The 13,181-nt window shown below is 35.3% G+C and overlaps 2 protein-coding genes across 2 annotated transcripts; both read right to left on the reverse strand.

Annotated features, from left to right (window-relative positions):
• Positions 1-297: 297 nt before the first annotated feature.
• On the reverse strand, positions 298-2,366 carry LOC8260414 (pentatricopeptide repeat-containing protein At2g35030, mitochondrial). Its single transcript, XM_025159126.2, has one exon. The coding sequence runs from the start codon at positions 2,364-2,366 to the stop codon at positions 459-461; it is 1,908 nt and encodes a 635-aa protein (XP_025014894.2). The 3' UTR covers positions 298-458.
• Positions 2,367-2,443: 77 nt separating this feature from the next.
• Positions 2,444-7,393, reverse strand: LOC107262052. Its single transcript, XM_025159127.2, has 3 exons — positions 7,254-7,393; positions 6,717-6,928; positions 2,444-2,929 (listed from the first exon to the last, which is right to left on the reverse strand). The coding sequence occupies exons 1-2, from the start codon at positions 7,259-7,261 to the stop codon at positions 6,745-6,747; spliced, it is 192 nt and encodes a 63-aa protein (XP_025014895.2). The 5' UTR covers positions 7,262-7,393; the 3' UTR covers positions 2,444-2,929; positions 6,717-6,744.
• Between the last annotated feature and the right edge of the window lie 5,788 nt (positions 7,394-13,181).

Raw genomic sequence — 13,181 nt, forward strand, 5'->3', positions numbered from 1 at the left:
TATATATTAATTACTTCTAAATGAATATTGAATTATGCAGCAGATTGCTAATCACATTGCAGAATAGTTAGCAGGCATAGTCTCTCTTTTCTTGCAAGAACTGATTGCAATAAGATTCTACTTGATTATTAGATAAACCTGGTTGGATTAAGATTCTTTTCCTCTCTACCTATATTATAAAAATGCCATGTTTATTTATGTTTCCTCTAATGCATTCTTAAACTAGTACTTGGAGCCATTTCAATTGATATAAGATTGACCAAACAAAAAAGAACATGATACATAAAAGAAGAGACAGACTAAAACCCACAATTCCATAACCTGTTGTTTCTAAGCTATCAATTGATTGGCATTTATGCTGTTTTTTAATTAATGAAATGAATAAGACCAATTGCTCCATGACCAGAAAAACTTGTAAAGCTTAACTCACAGCAAAATCCTCATCAGTTATAAAATCACTATTTGATACATGCCCTACCTTTTTTCATTTTGGCATGAAGAGTATTGAGTAAAGAATAGATAAGGTTAGACTGAGAATGAGACTTGTCACGAGCTAAGAACACATGAACCCTATTCTCAACTTCAATCCAACTGCAACCAGGCTGTTTCTTTAATCCCTTATCCTTCATTTTTAACCTCACTCTTGCAGCTTCTTTCCATTTCCCACTAAAAGCATATATGTTGGACAACAGCAAATAAGTGCCTGCATTTTCTGGCTCCTTCTTTGAGAGCTCTTTTGCAGCCAACTTCCCTATTTTCAGGTCCCCGTGGACATTACATCCGGCCAGAAGAGCTGCCCAAATGGATGTTGATGCCTTAGCCCTGAGATGCTCAATTAAGTCAAAAGCCTCCTTGAGCCTCCCCGCTCGACCACATAGATCTACCAGACATGTGTAATGATCTTCTCTTACTTGTATGGACTTATCTTTTACAAGTTCTTGAAAGTACGATAGTCCTTCCTTCACCAAACCAGCATGACTGCATGCAGACAGCAATCCTACATAGCTAATATCATCAGGTTCAAACCCTAGAGCTCGCATTTCATTAAACAAGTTGATTGCTTCCTTTCCACACCCATGGTGTGCATAGGCTGCAACCATGCAATTCCAAGAAACCAAATCCCTCTGGCTTGTCGTTCTGTTGTCAAACATCTTCCTCGCCATATCCAGTTCCCCACATTTTGAGTACATATTTATGAGTGCAGATACAACAAATGGCATATCCTGATAAACTGTTTTACTTATCATTTGATGAACTTGCTGTCCTTCACCAAGACCAGCCAAGTCACTGCAAGCTCCCAAAACATTCACAAAAGTTCCCTCATTAGGCATCACTCCACCGTCTCTTATCATTTCCATAAAGATATTCAATGCTGCTTCACTTTCCCCCTCTTGGACATACCCAGTAATCATTGTAGTCCATGATACAACATTTTTTTCAGGCATCTCATCTAACAATTTTCTTGCCAGCTTTAGCTCTTTATTCTGAATAAAGCCTGTGATCATTGTATTCCACGATGGCAGATCCCTTTCAGGCATTCTCTCAAACAACTCAAAAGCCTCAACCAACCTCATATTCTTCGCATACCCAGTAATCATCGCATTCCATGACACCACATTCCTCTCCGGCATTTTATCAAAAATCTTCCTAGCCTCATCGATCCGACCATTCCTGGCTAATCCTGCAACCATTGCAGTCCATGAAATCACATCCCTTTTAGGCATTTCATCAAACAATCTCCTTGCCTCATCCACCCTCCCACATTGTGCCAATGCTGTGATCACCGTGTTCCACGAAACCACATTCTTCTCAGGCATTCTCTCAAACATCTCACGAGCTTTATCTACCTTGCCACGTTGGCAATACCCGTCAATCATAGTGTTCCATGAAACAACATTCTTCACTGGCATGGCCTCAAATAACCTTTCGGCTTCCAAAACCTGATTCAGTCTCATATATCCACTAACCATGGCAGTCCAAGTAACCACATTTTTCATCGCATCAGCTCTGTCAAATAACCTCCTTGCTTCAACAATCAACCTACACTTGATATATCCAGTAATAACAGTTGTCCAGGTAATCACATCTCTCTCAAGCATTCGATCAAACACTTGACGTGCTTCATTGATTTTTCCCTCCCTAAAAAGTTTTGTGATATGCCAATTGAACCGTGCCACCTCGGAACTGGCGCTATGATGTCCATCTGGCAACGAGATTCTGGGAGTAACAGTTGAATAATTTATTGAGAAAGAAAGCAACTTGAGATTGCATAATATGGGTCGTTTGCTGGCTTTTCTTGAACGTGAAAATGCAACGGACACTCGGAACAACGATGGCATATCAATAAATTTTCTTCTTAAAACCATGAATTTGGGGAAGAACAGAGAAATACAACAAGTGGGTCAATACGGATATCATACAAAATTAGTGTTCGAGTCAGAGATAAGAGAAGAGAACCGAAGTTGGAAGCTTTTCCAATCCAAAACCAGCTATACAGTTACACTCAAAACTCCAGTATCCCAAAATCATACAGTAACATAGTTAAGCAAGGCCATAACAAATTTCACTATAATGGGGGGCTAGGCAATAAAGGGATTTATTTTTTTCTTTTTACAACTTTTCCAGGAAGATTTAACTTGAAGAAGGGATCTGCAAAAGGAAATCAACTTGAGCGCAAAAGGAAATCAACTTGAGCTAAATCTATCTACAGTTTGTACTCCCGATATTTTCACCGCTGGTACAATTGAAATGTTGCTATTTTTACAACATTGTGACTTTAGAAGCTTTTGACATTCCTGTCCAAAAGAGATTCTAACCACAGCGAATAATCTACGAACAGCGTTCATTTTCTGAAATTAAGATGGGTTTAGAGCTCCAGCTTTGATACAAGTTTCCTCTCAACCTTCTTCATTCTTTTTCTCTGTATGATCTGCACAAGTAAATTAAATACAGCAAGTACATCACCATTTTGATGTGATTAGAAAAATTCCAGCTTTAATGCTGCACTTAACTGGAAACTTTGACCACATGATTAAGAAAACCACACATTTTGTTTTGTTGCCACACATAGAATAATAATTGATGCTAAATGAAATAACTAAACCAATATTCTAGCGAAGCTTCACAATTTGTATTTACAGGTGAACTTTTACTGTTTTTCTCTATAATCTCTCATCATTGTTAACGCGTGTCCAGTGAGGCTGATAGGAATGTCATAAGCACCAATCAAAAAGAAAAGAAATTATATACTGCAAACATGGTTCAAATGAGGAAAAAGCTCCCAGACAAAGAAGAGGAAGACACCACTCATGATTCACCAAACCAGAACTTCAGCTTTTTACAATGCCCAGTAACCTAAAGAGTTGGAGGGCCACCATCTTAATGCCAACTCAGAGATCAAGGTAATATAGCCACCTCACAAATCACAGGTCGTGCAGTCATTAAAATGCCCATATAGATTACTCTATATAAAGGACAATAACTTGTCCTCAATAACTCATCCTGTATGCCTGGTGAATCAAATACTTAATAATTCCCGAAAACTTGTAACAATTGTTGTAGACTGAGAGAAGCCCGCAACTATAACCCATGCTCGTATTTAGAAAAATCAAAGCTTCAAGGAATGCATTGGAAATGACAGTATTTTTTCTTTTAACAAACCAAAGTTACCTAATCTCAGAAGTAGCATGCAGCCACTGTAAATTACTAAATTGCAAATGATCATAACCAAATAACTACATGCGGAGTACACAATAGAATCACCAAGTTTAGTTTAGCATTTTGGCACATTAGAATTACCCAGACAATATAACTAAAAGGTCAAAAACATGAACTAGGTGTGTATGCTCTCGTGCTGCCAAGTTTCAGACTTGTAGAGGCAAGTGAAGGGAGCTACAGGACAAACAACCAGCAGCATTGTTAGATAAGACTCTACCAACTCTCAAAATCTTCAACATATACCATTAAGCACAACAGCAAATTCATGTTGTCGATTGGTACAAAAAGATTTTCTTTTCTTTTCGTTCCTTTTCAATTAGGTATAAACATACCAAAGCTATTCCAATTATGGCCATTCATAATAAGAACTAAGAAGAGACTTTGAATTGTGTTTTGTTCAAGTCTATAGCAAACTAGGAATGATATTCAGCTGTTTTTTTTTGTTACTTTAACCTGAAGTACCCAAATAAAATAAGGATCCAAGAGCTCAATATGACACTTTGACACTTCAAATTAGATGGAAAATCAATGTAATATGGCAAAATAGGTGAGCCTAACATCCAGATACATATCCATATCAATACTTGAGGCCAAGACCTAAAGAAGCAAGCATTAAACTTTTTCAGTTTGTGATTCTTCAATATTATCCCTAAAGCCAGAAGTTACAGACTTACAGTGATAAAATTAGTAGTAAATTCCTTCTCTCTGCAGATTACTTCACTTGGCTAATTGAAGGACTTGGTACGCTTTCTTATTTTGCAAACTGGAAGAAGGCAAAACTGCTAACCAAATTTGCACACTATAAGACCACAAAAAACTAAGACCTGGAGCCTTGTGTTTAGAAGGACTCGAGCACTTGACTTGGAAAGATGAAGAATATTAAAGAAATTATAGTGCGATTCATCTGCCATCATAGAATTTCTATATCCTCATTTAGGTATCCAGTAATCTGTCAGTCCTCCTATTCCTATACAAATTTCAATAAGTTATACTTTCTATACTGCTAAATGGAATTCATGCAGCAATGTCTATGGAAAAAAAAATCATGTGGTACATTAATTTTGGTAGGCATAAGCAAATGAAGGTTCCACTTGTGTTAACAAGAGGTTTTATGTGTAAAGTAACTATAGAAATCAAGATATGTATGGAAAACATTGAGTGTGTAAGATGTAGCATGCCAGTGTAAAAGAATTGCGCCTTTTATCCTGTCCAAAGATCATGCACCAAAAGTAGAATAAGATAAATTTAGGCTATCCTACAAACAAGGCCAAATACATATCTATGAAGTAAGACCAACAAATGTAAACATGTCATCAATTTCACATACAGAGTTACTCCTAGTAGAAAAGAGATGCATAACGCGTGTAGGCAATACTATTACATTTCCGATCCTCACTCTTGCAGTGTTCAATTTATTGTCCTAAAAAGCTGTTAACATAGAAACCTCTCTTTATCAAGAGGTTTATATGTATAAAGTAACTATAGAAATCAAGATATGTATGGAAAATATTGAGTGTGTAAGATGTAGCATGCCAGTGTAAAAGAATTGCGCTTTCCTGTCCAAAGATCATGCACCAAAAGTAGAATAAGATAAATTTAGGCTATCCTACAAACAAGGCCAAATACATATCTATGAAGTAAGACCAACAAATGTAAACATGTCATCAATTTCACATACAGAGTTACTCCTAGTAGAAAAGAGATGCATAACGCGTGTAGGCAATACTATTACATTTCCGATCCTCACTCTTGCAGTGTTCAATTTATTGTCCTAAAAAGTTGTTAACATATAAACATCTCTTTACAATGTGGGAAATTTTTCCTCCTTGATTTTCCCTGGATTAAACTAACTTGGCCTTTATATAAATTTAAATCTGAAGCATTTCAAAATTATTTTCTATTACATTTGAAAGCAGAAACTTGCATTGTAAAGTGTATACCAGTTCAAGCATACTAGTGGTATTCCTCAGTTTCTATCTTCGCTTCTGAAATTGCTAAATCTTTTACAGATGTTTGAATCTCAGAACTTAAATCTTCAAGGTCACAATACAGTACATTACAAAAATCTTCAACTACAGAGCTATCCACTGATGGAGATTCTAATTTGGTTAAATGTCATTAAGCATAGGCCACAGAAAACTGAATTTTGTTACATTGCGAAGAAGCAATCAGAAGGAGTGCAAACGAAGAAACAGAATATTACCACTATAAATACCAATACTAAAATTTCTCCAATATCTGCCATTCTGATTCTCATAGCAGCTAACCAAACTAGAATATCTATGTGCTGAAGCTGTGAATACTGTATAGTGCACACAAAGTTTGCCTAAGATTTGGAACCACCAACCTGCTCCACCAGCTAAATCTAGAAATTGCATGAGCACAACTTCCTTGTAAATTAAACAAGATGCATCTGTAATAGTAACAATCAGGATGACATGAACTATATTTTCAACAGCTATATTTGAGCTCTTCAAGTCAATGATGCAGCTAGAAATTACTTGAGATTAATCACACTTCTAACAATAAGGGCTCCCTAACTCCAGAGATCCTAGTAATATTTTAATAAGCAAAAAAGCTATATGCTTGTCTTGTTGGCCTATATGACCTCTGATTTTAAGCAGTTTCAACTTTTACAAAGAACCAAAAAATGAGCCAGTTGGCTAATAGTATGTTACCCTTTTTTCAAAAGGAAATCCTTTAAGGAATTAACAAAATTAATGTAATACCATTAATTATTTGAACATTCAGGTTCTCAGTTGAAGCACTAAGGACAAAAGAGAAGGAATATGCTTAATTTATAATCTAACGCCAAACTGGACCGAACCCAAACAAATCAATGTAAAAAGAAAATACATTAACCTCTGATCAAACCCACTATTCTTTATCAGTTTTTACATAACCAAGAATTGATTAAACTTGAATTGATTAAAGAAATACAGGTACACACAAGAAGAAAAAAAGAAATAATAATTTTTGTGGGTTCAAAAGGGACTAACCGAAATAAAAAAGATTTCAGTTAATATATCAGCCAACATGGAAAGGGCCAATATCACCAGTTCTAAGAGAGCTAGCAACCTCATCAGCAACAGTCAAGCAAGAAGACACCCATCCACTTAATGCTATCCAAACCATCTTGACCATCCATAGTGTCGTGCCCCATGGCATCGCCATTTCACTCTCTCTCTCTCTCTCTACTAAAACCCAGTTGCTGGTTTTGGAAGTCAACTTCAATTTAGCAAAACCCTTTTAAGAAAGATCAGAACTTTAACCCTTTTTAATGAAACCCGGTTATTATTTTTGGAAGTCAAATTCAATTTGGCAAAAAGCCTTATGAAAAAGATTGAAACTTTAACACCTTCTCAATGAAAGTTGAAAAGAAAACCAAAAAAAAAAAAAAAAGCAAAAAGAAGGAGGTGAAATCAAGAAAAGGGAGCTAAGCTTTGGTTTATCAAAAAAATAATAATGATTTCTTGCCTTTTGGACAGTCAGATAATTGAGTGACTTGTACAATTGGGTGAGTGTGTATATTTTACCTGGGCATATGTAATAGAGGAAGCAACGGCTAGTAGCTCTTTTGGGCAATCTGATTCTGATGTTTGCAGTAGAAGCTAAGGTTGTGGATTGATCCAATTATGAGTTTGTTACATCACCAGAAAACGCTGTTTGCTACGGCCTACAGTTGAGCTTTGATTATTCATTCGGATAAGAATGGAATTCTTTGAGCTTCCTTTCTTTTTAAAAAGAAAAACAATTCATTAATTGATTTATGTATTGATAGACGAGAAGCTATTACATGGGATCAACGAGAGTATAATTATAGTTATTCCTCTTCCCGTTTTAAGAGAATAGTTCTTTTAGTCCGTCTCAAGCATTAACATAATAATTGCTTGTTTTTGTTATAAAGATAATTCTATTTTTATTTTTTTACAGGGAAGAAAGCTTTGAAATATAGTTCAAAAAAATCATCACGTAATTTGATACTTTTATATTTGAAGGGAGAAATCTTTAAAAAATAACATATATTTTATTATTTTAATATTTTTTTTAAATATATTTAGTATTTATCTCATTTTTTAGATTGGAAATATTAATAGGAATATAATTTTTTAAAAAATAAATATTTCTAAATAATTTAGCATTTGATTAGATTTTTATGACCAGTTAAAATATATTTTTTATTTTAGTTAAATTTAAAAATTATTTTTAATAAAATATTAATATATTTATAAATTTTATGATACATCGTTAGATGTCATATTGCTTATAAAATTATACTTTAGTAATGGTTCATATTAAATACATATAAACTATATAAAAATAATAAAAATATATAAAGAAAAATACGTAGCACTCCTTTGATACAAAATAATATTTATCCCTTAAGTGAAAAAACATCAAATCACATGATAATTTTTTAAATTTTACCCCGTATAAAAGCAATGAAGAATGCATGTGAAGCTAAGTTAACCATGGTATGGCGATTTCAGCAACCGTCAATTGTCTTTAAGCGATCACGATGTGTAGACCTAGCAACACGCTAATCTAACTAGTCTAGCTAGCGAGATGAGGTGAGCTGGGGGATAATTGTCGACTTTTAATAATGAATAGAATTTTTCAATTAAGGAAGCTTACGCTACATAGAGGTCCAGAAAGATGGATCGAGCAGGAGCTTCTTTGTATATATTAGTCTTTATTTTTATTATTAATAAATTATTCCTTATAAATACAAGCAATTCATACACAGGCATTGCCAAACAAAACACATAACACACTTAAGTCTAGTCCATTTTAATTAAACCCAGCCCATATTTAAAATAGTTAGTTTAATTTTATAATCAATTATGTACAAGGCCCACCTAGTCTAATCCAATTACCAATTACCAATTACGCTCTTGAATTACAGCCTTTAAACCTAATATATTACTTGTTATAAGAAGGCACATTCATTGTGATCTTAACCCTAACTAATCATGCAAAAACCCGCTAAGTCTATATAGATTTTTGAGTTTTAGGCTTAGTTACAGTTGGTTAGCCTATTAGAGTACCAAATTCATGTTGGATCAATTTTAATCCTAAGTCTATGTGGCCATTTTAATTAAATAATCACATAATCATATATTTAATTAACATACAATGAAAAAAATAAAGCGGAAAATAAAATTTAATTATTACAACCCGCCTACAACTACGATTGTGAAAAGAAAAAAACCTAAAACTATGTAGAAACTAAAAGTACATTAAAAATCGCTTAAAAACATAAAGATTAGTGTCTGGCTTGAACAACCGATCAGCTATAGGGTTTTAGGCTGATTTTCATCGTTGGTCAGTGCAATTTTGCATCCCTAGAATGAATTTCATATCCATGAACAGTAAAATTGGATTAGAATAAAAGAAAATAAAGTAAAATATTAGAATCAAAACAATAGTAGACTATCAATCGATCAAAATCTTAAACTGCTAAAACACCTAAATGATATAAACTAATAGAAGACAAATCGGAATAAGAAAATCATGTTTAACAGGTTTAATTACCTAATCTTAATGACAAACAAATCTAAATATAAATCCTATAACATGTTTCTAATTAGATTTAAGAATCCTAATTGGCAAAGTTTCAGATTTCAAAACTCTAGGTTCTTATTATCAAAATCAAACCCTATTAATATGCATATTCATAAAAAAAAAATTAATCTAATCATATTTATCATAGATCAAAATCCTAATCATAAATCTAAAAGAAAATAATAAAATAAAACAAAAGAAGGAATGAAAAAACTTATTTTATGATGAATGTGGATGTATTATTGAAGGATTTCTCAGGTTGTCACCGTGAATGTTGAATCTACGAGTCTCAAGCGATGAGGATGAAGTTGAATCGAAGACTGGGAAGGAATTCAATGTTGGATTTGACTTAAAGAAACCTTCTATCGATTTAGAAAAAGTTTTCAAAAATGATCTTTCTTTAGTGGCTTGTTTCCTAACATGGTTCTTTCTTCAGTGGCTTGGATCTTTTAAGGACGACTAAGAACGATAATATTTTTCTTTCTTTTTTTTTTTTGGATTTTCTCTCTGTTTTTTTTCTTTCTGAGTGTCTCTCAAATCTTAATCTCACTTATGGCCAATTTTCATTTCTTTATCCTCCTCTAGAATCCTACACACGTCTTTCTATTTATAGAGATAGGGTTTCAAAGAAAATTTTGGAGAAAGCTAATATCAATAAATATCTCATTTTTATTTTTTAAAATTTGAATAATTATCGATTAAAAGGATAATTGTCGTCAAGAAAACCTTCTAAAATCTGTATCTAGACGTGAAATCATCACAAAAAATGATGTCAGAGTGCAAAAATCTCAATCAGCTCTATGTAGAGCCGATTGGCTCTATAGAAGAAGTTTGAAAAAGTTTAAATAGGTCCCTGAATTTATAAAAATTACTGTTTTGACACTTAAACTTAATTTTTTCTATAATTAGGCCCAAATTGATTTCAAGAAGATAATTCCAGTTGGATTAACCTCGACCCTAGCCTCGGATTCACATGTCCTTCACCTCCTGTGACCTGAGAAGGCAATAACTTCCGTAATATAAGATTTTCCATTTTTCCCTCGATATCTAGATCTAGAAAAAGGATGCTGACAGCTATCCCGATTTATCGAAATTTATGAGCATGCAAATGCGTTAAATAAATAGACTTAAATTATAGACATCAAGGACATAGCAAAAGGATATGTGATTTGTAGAAGCCATGCTTCATAAGCTTGAATTTTGATTACTGATTTAATGTGGGGCCACGCCCACTGGAGTTGAGGATTTCGCCTGCTTAGGTTGAGGACTTCGCTCTACTAGGAATTTAAGGACTTCACCTGCTAGGATTGGGGGTTTCACCTACTTAGATTGAGAACTTTGTCTGCTTGGATTGAGGACTTCGCCTGCTTAGATTGAGGACTTCGCCTACTTAGAATTTGAGGACTTCCTTTGCTTAGATTAAGGACTTCGCCTGCTTGGATTGAGGACTTTGCCTACTTTCGGAAACTACATCCGTTGAATTGAGATCCACGCCTATGGAATTAGGAGCTACGCTCATTGAATTGATGATTACATAGACTTTCCTCTAGCTATTTTCCATTCTAGGAAACAATTTACCGCTTCGAGTCAATTTGGTAACTTTCCACTTTCGGGTATCCAGGTTGAAATTTCCCACCTCGGGGTGTAACTTAACTTGTTTTGATGCTTTTCGGAAGCTATATTAGCATTTGGCCCCTCTAGGAACTAAAACGTAATTCTGCTAGGTAAGGGACCAAACTTGTAAATTTTTCAAAAATTCTCCCTCGGGGTGCCAATCGGGCTTCTAAATATCTTATGCAGATTTGCACCAACTTTTTAGACTAAAACTTGATTTTGATAGGTCGAGGACCTAAATGACATTTTTACCCTTTACTTAGGACATATAAATGAGCTTATCCACATTCTTCTTTCACCTTATCCATTTCTTTCACTTTTCTCTCTAAAGACCATTTTACTCTTTCTTTGATTTCTCACTCAATTCTTAACCGATTTCTACAAAATTAATCTCTAAATAGCAAGTTCATCTTCTAGATTCGTTGGATGCATCCCATACGCACCAAATTGAGAGTTTTCCGCCCTGATTTTCTACCAAAATGACCTTAGGCTTGTAAAAGGAGAGGAGATTCCTCTTCTAGCTAAATTGAGCACACATCACATATTTCGAGCCGTTAGAGAGGTAATTTCTTGGCTTAAACTTCGGTTTCTACGACTTAGAAACTTGATATGCATGTTATTTACTCAAAATATATGAAAAATTGCATAAAATTCAAGAAAATTTTAAAACTCTAGCCTATAGAGTCGATTAGCTGTAGGTATAGCCAATCGGCTATATGTATACCGACCGATTAGTTACACTACGCGGTGTGTTAACCAGATTAGAACCAAGAGTGCCGATTCAAATCTCTGTGACACAACATAAATCGGTTGTGCACAAGCCAAACGAAGGTGCTTTAGAGTTTTTTGTGAAAACTAATAATGGATAGACATACACTTATCTTTTCAAAGCCTTTTTACATGCATGTGATATTTAAATACCTGTTCTTTACCCTTCAATGGTGATGTGGTGTCGATCCGATTAGTCTTTTCAAAGCTTTTGGTACACGATTCACGTAAGTTGCTTTGACTTCTTTTACTCAGTTCCTTTCTTCTATACAGATAACATGCATGATAACACTTTATTTTGCAAGTTTGGGCCTTAAAGATCGGCCTTGTGTTGGGCTCACAACCCAAATGTACTTCACGGACCTTTCCATGCCTAAGCCGCTAGGGCTCGAGCAAAACTGTCGTACTAGAGTGGTCACAGGTCCGCGTGCACTGCATGTGAATCAACAACCTTTCCTAGGACATGGTAAATATGATTTATTAGTTATATTCATGCTTTATTTATATTATTACTTACATTTTCTAACTCGCAGATTCGAAGTGGTTGGCTAAGAGAGTGCAACCAATGGGAGCCTTATATGTTGTCCGCGGCTGACTTCGAGCAGAGAAGGGTACTAATGGCAGGGCCTGCCTGTTGGGCTTGGTATCTTAGTGAGAGGATTTACGGTTAGGAGCAAGGTCCCAACAGATGTCGAGTCCCTTTATATCCTCCACTTTCCATATTCTAGACAGCGGATCTTGCTGGAGAGGAGCTAGTGGAGTGCCTAAATGGGTACGACGAGCTCGAAGACTTCACCATCTGATCGTGGCTAATGAATTACACCTCGTTCATCCCTCAGTTGTTGGAGATTTCACCTCTTGACGATGATGCTATTCTCCAGGAATTTTCTCATATTCGCTTGGGGTTCTCTCTCTTTTTTATCATGTAGTACTTTTTTATTCATTCATTCATTTATAGCTTGTCCACGGCAACGCTACTTATGGTCAGCCAAGGGCGCGGACTCCTCTCGGCGCGCTCAGGCCTTCTTATTCACAGTGTGCTCATCTTGGTGTGACTTCTGAGGCACCTCCTACGGCTATGTCTGACGTGGTTCCAAGGATTATCTCATTTCCTCCTAATCTGATGGTCTCATATTAGAACCCTCTCGGTGTGGTAGAGCAACAACTCGCCATAGATTAGTATTTTCCTCCGGGGTTCCTTCTGAGCACTTGCACCCATGTAAGCTTATTCTTTACTCCTATGTTTTCACCTCTTAGTTTTCCTGAAAAGGTTAGTGATATGTATACAAATACAGCTTTAGAGAGATCAATTCGAGCAGGTACATCGACTGGTCGGGGCTGCAACGAGACAATTCTTCATCCTTGGCAAGGATTGTTGGGTAAGAATCACAATTATAAGTTATGAAATGCAGAATGTATGCATGTATGCATGAAAAATGCTAACTAATTCTCGTTTTTGGGTTTTCATCAAAGGGACCACAAGGGACTACAGGGGCAGCTAGACGATCGGCAGCGTC

Source organism: Ricinus communis, chromosome 10, assembly GCF_019578655.1.
Source record: "Ricinus communis isolate WT05 ecotype wild-type chromosome 10, ASM1957865v1, whole genome shotgun sequence".
NCBI classification, from domain to species: Eukaryota; Viridiplantae; Streptophyta; class Magnoliopsida; order Malpighiales; family Euphorbiaceae; genus Ricinus; species Ricinus communis.

What these genes read in the sequence shown, in the direction of transcription:
- LOC8260414 (XM_025159126.2), bottom strand. Translation starts at nt 2,366, where the DNA reads ATGGTTTTAAGAAGAAAATTTATTGATATGCCATCGTTGTTCCGAGTG.